The 8,077-nt window shown below is 42.2% G+C and overlaps 1 protein-coding gene and 1 long non-coding RNA gene across 2 annotated transcripts in view; both read right to left on the bottom strand.

The window, feature by feature from the left end:
• LOC123985067 overlaps positions 1 to 4,553 on the bottom strand; it is a 9,135-nt gene extending 4,582 nt beyond the window's left edge. Inside the window, exon 1 of the long non-coding RNA XR_006828590.1 lies at positions 4,518 to 4,553. This is a non-coding gene — a long non-coding RNA (uncharacterized LOC123985067). The remainder of the gene's footprint in view (positions 1 to 4,517) is intronic.
• Positions 4,554 to 4,725: 172 nt separating this feature from the next.
• LOC123985065 (microsomal glutathione S-transferase 1-like) lies at positions 4,726 to 6,958 on the bottom strand. Its single transcript, XM_046072417.1, has 4 exons — positions 6,783 to 6,958; positions 6,480 to 6,612; positions 5,850 to 5,941; positions 4,726 to 5,137 (listed from the first exon to the last, which is right to left on the bottom strand). The coding sequence occupies exons 1-4, from the start codon at positions 6,941 to 6,943 to the stop codon at positions 4,891 to 4,893; spliced, it is 633 nt and encodes a 210-aa protein (XP_045928373.1). The 5' UTR covers positions 6,944 to 6,958; the 3' UTR covers positions 4,726 to 4,890.
• Positions 6,959 to 8,077: the final 1,119 nt, after the last annotated feature.

Genomic DNA, 8,077 nt, shown 5'->3' with positions numbered 1-8,077 from the left:
CATGCAATAATGGGATGAGGTTGCATACAGAGGGAGAGAAAGTAGAGGAGAGAGGAGCTCAGTGCATCATGGGAAATCCCCCGGCAGTCTAGGCCTATAGCAGCATAACTAAGGGATGGTTCAGGACTCACCTGAGCCAGCCTTAACTATAAGCTTTATCAAAGAGGAAAGTCTTAAGCCTACTCTTAAATGTGGAGATGGTGTCTGCCTCCTGAACCCAAACTGGAACCTGGTTCCACAGGAGAGGAGCTTGATAGCTGAACGCTCTGGCTCCCATTCTACTTTTGGAGACTCTAGGAACCACAAGTAACCCTGCATTCTGGGAGCACAGTGCTCTGGTGGGGTAGTAAGGTACTATGAGCTCTTTAAGATAAGATGGTGCCTGACCATTAAGAGCTTTGTAGGTAAGAAGAATGATTTTAAATTCTATTCTGGATTTTACTGGAAGCCAATGCATAGAAGCTAAGACAAGAGAAATGTGATCTCTTTTCCTGGTTCCTGTCAGAACACGTGCTGCAGCATTCTGGATCAGCTGAAGAGTCTTAATGGACTTTTTCGAGCAGAACTGATAATAAGGAATTGCAGTAATCCAGCCTTGAAGTAACAAATGCATGGACTAGTTTTTCTGCATCATTTTTAGACGGGATGTTCCTGATTTTCGCAATATTACGTAGGTGAAAAAAGGCGGACCTTGAAATTTGCGTAATGTGAGACTTAAACGACATGTCCTGATCAAATATAACTCCAAGATTCCTCACACTGGTGCTGGAGGCCAGGGCGATGCCATCAAGGGAAACTATATCTTTAGATAATGCGTCACGGAGGTGCTTAGGCCCCAGAACAATAACTTTAGTTTTATCTGAGTTTAACATTAGAAAATTACAGGTCATCAAGATTTTAACATCCTGAAGGCACATTTGAAGTTTAGCTAACTGATTAGTTTCATCTGGCTTTATCGATAGATATAGCTGAGTATCATCTGCATAACAATGAAGGTTTATGGAATATTTCCTGATAATATTGCCTCAAGAAAGCATATATAAAGTGAACAGGATTGGTCCGAGCACAGATCCTTGAGGAACTCCATGACTAACTTTGGCGTGCATGGAGGACTCATCGTTAACATGTACAAACTGAAATCGATCTGATAAATAGGACTTAAACCAGCTTAGAGCAGTTCCTTTAATGCCAATGAAATGTTCCAGTCTCTGCAATAGGATCTGATGGTCAATGGTATCAAATGCAGCACAAGTCCTTTGTCTGATGCAATAAGGAGGTCATTAGTAATTTTCACCAGTGCTGTCTCTGTGCTATGTATGTTGCTATGTAGAAAGTCACACAGCTGTTTAGCAACTGCTTTCTCCAGGATCTTAAAGAGAAATGGAAGGTTAGATATAGGTCTATAGTTGGCTAAAACATCTGGATCAATATTAAAATCCCCTACAATAATAACTGTCTGTTTTAAGGACTAAAATTGACAAAACTCTGCAAATTCAGAGTACGGAGCAGGTGCTCAGTACACTATAACAAAAAGAATTGGTTGCAGTGATTTCCAACTTGGGTGCGAAAGACCAAGAACAAGGCTTTCAAATGAGTTATAGTTTAGTTTTTGGTTTAGAGCAGATTAGTAGGCTAGAGTCGAAGAGAGCTGCAACTCCACCTCCTCGGCCTGTGTCTTGAGGAATGTGAGTATTAATATGACTGGGAGGGGTGGATTCATTTAGGCTAACATATTCTCCATCACCCAGCCAGGTTTCAGTAAGACAAAATAAATCAATATCATAATCTGATATTAGTTCATTTACTAGTACACCTTTAGAAGAGAGAGATCTGATGTTTAAGTGTCCACATTTAATTGTCCTATTAGTTTGCACTATTGCTCTTGTGGTTTTAATTTTTATGAGGTTTTTATGCACAGCTCCTCTTCTGTTTACCTTTGATTTAAATCATTTCAATGGTCGGGGACAGACACCGTCACTATAGGATTTTCACTAAGTAACTCCTGAAATGGAGGAGCAGAGACGTGTGTTTGACTGCGACTCTGTGTAGGGTTTTGGGTGGGTAACTGCTGAATTAGAAGGGCAGAGAAGTGTGTTAGACTGCGACTCTGCCTCCTGGTCTCAACTCTGGGTTGTCATGGACTTGGTCCACTAATAAACTTGGCCAGATTTCTAGAAATGAGAGCTGCTCCTTCCCAAGTGGGATGGATGCCGTCTCTCCGGATCAGACCAGGTCTTCCCCAGAAAGTCTGCCAATGATCTACAAAGCCCACATCGTTTGCTGGACACCACCTCGACAACCAGCGGCGGAATGACGACATGCGGCCATGTCATCACTGGTCAGATTTGGCAGGGGTCCAGAGAAAACTACGGTGTCCGACATTGTTTTTGCATATGTACACACCGATTGGTGTAACCGGCCGACGTGAATAACAATCTTACTGTATTTACGTTTATCCTTTGCCAGAAGTTTCAAATAAGACTCAATGTCGCCCGCTCTGGCCCCACGGATGCACTTAACTGTGGCCGGGGGGCGGCTACCACAGGCTAACTCAGGCCGCTTACCGCAGTACGTCAGCAACGTCAGCAACAGATTGTAGACCCTTATGTGGATCTGTTGCTTCTGAAAGCAAACTGGGGAGGATCCAGGCTCATTGGGATGTTGTTCTTTATGTGCTTGAGAACAAGTTCCTCAAAGCACTTCATCAGAATGTGGGAGTGCCACAGGGTGGTAATTATTCAAACTAGTCACTGCAGACTTTTTAGGTACTGGGATGATGGAGGCTGTGGTCCTTGAAGCAGGTGAGAACACAAATGTCAGTATTAACATCAACCATCTGATTGGCACATGTTTTGGTACACTGCCAGAGATGATCAAGCCCAGCAGCACCCAGATTTATTCTCAGCATGATTCCCAGAAGATAATGAAGTGAAATGGGTAAATGTCTAACTAGAAGATTAAACGCCACACTGCCTGACTCTCAGGGTGCATGTGTGTGGCTGGTCTGGGCCGCCTGTCACCCCTCCTCTTTTCATCCCTCGCAGGGGGAGAAGGCAGAGACACATTCCTTTGATAGAAGGTGATAGGTCGTACAGTGAAATGCATGAACACTGACTTCAGCTGATCAGTACTCCTGAATATTGCCCCCGAGATTGTGCTGGTGTAACGGAAGCCAGCGAGGCTGTGCAGCGAGTAAACCTCACACACTTGTAACGGGTTTCAGCCTCCTCGTCAGCGCGTCGTACCTGAGTCGCTAGTTCGACTCTGGACCGTGCAGTTCATACTCGGGGGCAGCTGGTTACACTGGCAGTTCCTGGTTCCATGCCGGCAGTCCGGCCAACACCAGTCACTCGTGTCCAGTCGGCGATCCGGCCGATTACTGCTCCTCGTTTCCAGTTGACCCCTGTCTCTGCTGAGCTGCAGTAACTCCCTCTCCACGCAGAACTGCAGCAGTCCCCAGTCACATAATTGGAGCAACCTCCCATTCCTCATAAACTGCAAATATGTCCTGCTCCTGAGTTGGTAATGACTTTAGCTCCTGCCCTGCAGCACTCCTCCGAGCCAGTGTTGCAGTTGTCTGCTGTTTCAGAACTGCAGCAATCTGATGAGCCTGAGCTGCAGCAGCCATTTAATCCTGCTGAGCTGAATCTGTCACTTGAGCAGCCCTCTGTCTCCCCGGCTCCAATGGCTCAACTACCTGTCCACCAGTTGTTGCCAGCCTCCAGTCCAGGTGCCCTGTTACTGGTCTCCAGTCCTGCATTCCAGTCATTTGTCTCCATTCCAGTTTCTCTATTAGTGGTTTCCTCTTAGGCTGCCCTGTTGACAGCTTTTGATCTTTCACTCCAGCCATCAGACTCTAGTCCTGGTCTTCAGTCACATCAACCCCTATCCAGTCCTGTAGACAGGAAGGCACAGGAGTTCTGCCTTCCCCACTAGCCACCAGAGGGGTTCTGCCTTCACTGCTGGCCTCCTGGTCACCCTTAGGACTTGCTCTGCCCTTCTGTCTTCCCTCCAGAAAACACCAGGTGAAACTACATTCTCCTACGATACATGGTGATGCTGTTAATTACTATTAATTACGTCACTTGCAACCGCTGTCTGCACCGTCTCAAGGCCCAGTTCACAAACAATATGGCACTAATGATAGTACAGCAGGACAGCTGTGGCTAAGGAGGTAGAGTGTAGAGCAAGATACTGAACCCCAAATCGCTCCTGATCGGTGTGTCATCAGTCTATGATTGTGTGCATTTGTCAAATGCCCCACCAGAGACAGGAAATGCTGGATTTACTGTATTCAAATGTTTCCCCTGGATCACCAGTGGACTGAAGGAGCTGCTGAACAGGAAGAAGGAGAAGAAGACAGCCTTCAGGGATGGGGACAGAGAATTGCTGTGGAGTGTGCAGAGGGAGCTGAAATTGATGCTAAAGGAGGCATAAAGATAGAAACTGGAGAAGAAGCTCCAGCACAACAACATGAGCTCGTGGTCGAGGTGGGTGTTGAGGATGCCATCATCTACCTGCTTCAGCAATCCCACTCTCACTTGGACAAGGCTGGTAACACTGTGAAAAGAATGTATTTGAAATGTTTTACATGAATGACTAACTGTAACATTGCTAGATTTAACAGCTCTACTTTACTTGAGTACATTTTCTTCTAATTTATAGTTGCATGTGAGTTTTGGTATCTCTTCCATTTCCTTGAGAAGTAATCAGCCAAACACAAAGTTGATTGAAAAGTTTATTAAAATACATTTTTAAAGGGAATGCAATGAACATTTATTAATCAAGCACATAGCTGCAGAAAGGGTGAAGTATAAAACAGATTCAGGTTTCATGTTGAAACATGAGCTTATGGAGAAGAGGTCATGGTCTACTGGTTCTGTATCATCTCTAAAGGAAGAGGCCTGTGCTGAGCAGCCTGTAAGCCATGGAAAAGGTGACCAGCATGCCCAGTATCCAGGACAAAGCCCTACTGGGCTGAGGCAGACCGCAAACATAAGCGATGGTGTGGAAGAACCGAGAGCAGGCAAAGACGCGGAAGTGAAGCAGAGCAGATGAAAGCTCAGGTCTAGTCAGACTATAGAGTAGGCCAATCACCACAAAGGGAATAATGTTCTCTAGGTCATTCTGGTGACACCTTGAGAACAGAAACAAAATGAAATGAAGCTTTTCATTATTATTATTAGTTCAAAAACACACAACATACCCTTTGACTAGAACGTGCAACATGACTAATGCATCGATTAACATATTACAACGTGGTATATAGTGTAAGGAGTTTACAACAGAACATATGACTATATAATCCGTTCATCCATCCATTTTCTAAACCTGCTTATCTGTTTGTTTAAAGGGGTCTGGAGCTAAGCACACACTAGGTGAGAGGCACTGTGACTCACGGTTTGATCGATTTGATGATTTGTACTATTAGTCAATATTTAGTATTCTTATCCTTTATAATATAAACTAAACTAGATTTCTCATTCTTTTCTAGGATCTGACCATTTCGACTGAGCTAAATGCTGTTCCAGCAGGGATAGGGATATCATTCAGTGGACAACATCAAATTAGTGGAGGTTTTTTTGCATGTAAATTGTAAAAAAAAAAAAAAATTGTTAAATGTAATTTCAAAAATTGGTGCTAAATGACAGGTGTTACTACAATTTAAAAATCCATATAAGTAAAGAGAAAAAAGAAATTAATAGATCTGTCTTACTGACTTGTTGGACTATAACTAGTGGCCCACACAACATTTCTGATAATGTTTTCTGATGAAATACCAGTGTATCAATTATAACTTTAGGTGTAAGTGGCTGTAGCGTCTTCATTTCATGGCAAGATCATCTCACCTTCGAACTCGCTCTACATCTGGATGGGTTCTCAGCAGCTTCTTCTTCTCCTCTTCAGACTTTCTGCCCACATCTTCCTCATTTGCGAAAGCCTAAATGAGAAAGATAATACATCAGTCTGTAGTCTGCTTCTGCCTCTGTATACCAGAGTCAGGTTGAAAGTTCCATATTATAATGTAGAAATAGAAATGCATAAAGAGAATATGGAAAAACTAGTCAGTTAAAATCGTATTAAGTCTAATTAAGTAAGTTAACAGTTAATTAAGTTGAATTTCAGTTGTGATTTCAGTTTTGATTTCAGTTATTCTCCTTTAAAGCTGAATTGTACCTCAGTTAAACTGTGTACATGACCTTTTATTCTGATTGTAGGATTGTAGAGCGCTATCCATGGTGGGTTTGTAAAATAGTTAGGTTTTGGAGTCCTGTTAATCAGGATGAAAGCCTTACAGGCTTTTAGGATGTTAAGTTGTTAGGATACTAAGTTAGGCTAAACACATCCTGGGACCTTATGTACTGTGTACATATAATCCTACCCTGCACATAGGCTACCCTGTACATACAATCATGAAAACGTGTGTAAAACAGACATTTCTTGTTTAAACAGATTTAGACACTATTAGTGTTACCTACCCCTCTCGTAAAGCGATAAAAAGAAGTCAAGGGCGCCATCAGCAGCATCTTCAGAATGACTAAAGCAGCATAGGTGGTGAAAGCCATAAATACCTCGTCTTCCATCAGCGCTGCCATCTCTGCTGGTTTACAACTAAATAGTGAGGAAGAGATAGAAGTTAGTTTATTATTCTGTTCAGTTTATAACTGTGCCTGTGGGTTTAAAAACAAGTCTGGTTTCAACAACACTCTCAAGAAGACAAAAATGTATAAATGATCTATTGTAAATGTACAAATCAGTTACAGTTTAACAGCTCAACTTACGTCCTGTGACTCTGCAGAAGTGAAGCAAGTCCGGATCTGTTGCAGGAAAACAATCTGACCCATCCCCCAAGGAACTCAGGAGGCGGGACAAATGCAGCATAATACACAACTTCCTCTGTGTGGGAGTGACATTGTGTGTCTCTGCTTGTAGTGACATGCATTCATGCGTTCATATCAAAACAAATATTCCAAATTCTCAGCATATGTAAAAGGTTTTTCTAGGATAATGACTTGCATTTGGATTCAAGACTGTGATTACATCAGGTTTAAAGCTACTCTACACATAGTAATGGGCCTTTCTGCATGATCCTGCAACTTTAATCCTCACATTATACCTGTGAACAGAAGAAGAGGCGTCACCTGCTGCCCTCCTGTTCCTGCACAACATCTGCTGGTACAGTTATTATTAGTCCTATAATTATTATCATTAGTATTAATATAATTATCAGTAGGGGAGAGCGGCATATGTTGTCACACTTTTCACACTGTCTAACATTTACTAGGCACTGTACATCAGAGTGTTATGAATGTCATACCAAATGAAAGAATGAAGTCTTGGGCACATATTTTGTAATTATTATATCTTCATATCTTATCTCATTATGGAGTTGTAGACTGTTGAATAGAGAGTGTCCACTTGTTACAGTTTGCCCTGTCGGCAGGTAAGTTGTCACACTGGATTATCAAAAAAACAGGACAAATACTTAATTGTGAATATGGATTTTAAGTTCAAATTCAAACTAGGAATAAAAATAAAAACAATCATGCCTTGAAAATCTGGAAAATCAATACTTTCAATCAAAACAATAATGCTGACAGAGCAGACATTAAGTGGCACGTCACTTAATTGAACTTTGAAATCAAGGCAATCAGGCTTGTTTCTCATCCAGGCATCACACGCACTGTTGATGTGTTCAATGTTTAGACTGCTTTGCTTACCTCAATCTTTACCAACTAACTTCGATAATTTAAACTAAATCTAAACCATCAACCTGCCTCTTAGACCCCATCCCGACTAGGCTGCTTAAAGAAGTTTTACCCTTAGTCAATATTTATCAACAGGCTATGTACCGCAGTACTTTAAAGTAGCTGTAATTAAACCTCTTCTGAAAAAGCCCAACCTTGATCCAGATGATTTAGCAAACCATAGACCTATATCTAACCTTCCCTTTCTCTCTAAGATCCTGGAGAAAGCAGTTGCTAAACAGCTGTGTGACTTTCTACAGAGCAATAGTTTATTTGAGGATTTTCAGTCAGGATTTAGAGCTCATCATAGCACAGAGACAGCACTGGTG

The sequence above is a fragment of the Micropterus dolomieu genome, linkage group LG16, assembly GCF_021292245.1.
Source record: "Micropterus dolomieu isolate WLL.071019.BEF.003 ecotype Adirondacks linkage group LG16, ASM2129224v1, whole genome shotgun sequence".
In the NCBI taxonomy this organism is placed as follows: domain Eukaryota; kingdom Metazoa; phylum Chordata; class Actinopteri; order Centrarchiformes; family Centrarchidae; genus Micropterus; species Micropterus dolomieu.
This window is presented reverse-complemented; position numbering and strand designations above follow the sequence as displayed.

What these genes read in the sequence shown, in the direction of transcription:
- LOC123985065 (XM_046072417.1), bottom strand. Translation starts at nt 6,943, where the DNA reads ATGCATGTCACTACAAGCAGAGACACACAATGTCACTCCCACACAGAG. An exon ending in TTTATCGCTTTACGAGAGGG is followed by an intron (nt 5,942 to 6,479) that starts GTAGGTAACACT and finishes TTTCTCATTTAG; the next exon opens with GCTTTCGCAAATGAGGAAGA. An exon ending in GATGTAGAGCGAGTTCGAAG is followed by an intron (nt 5,138 to 5,849) that starts GTGAGATGATCT and finishes TCTGTTCTCAAG; the next exon opens with GTGTCACCAGAATGACCTAG.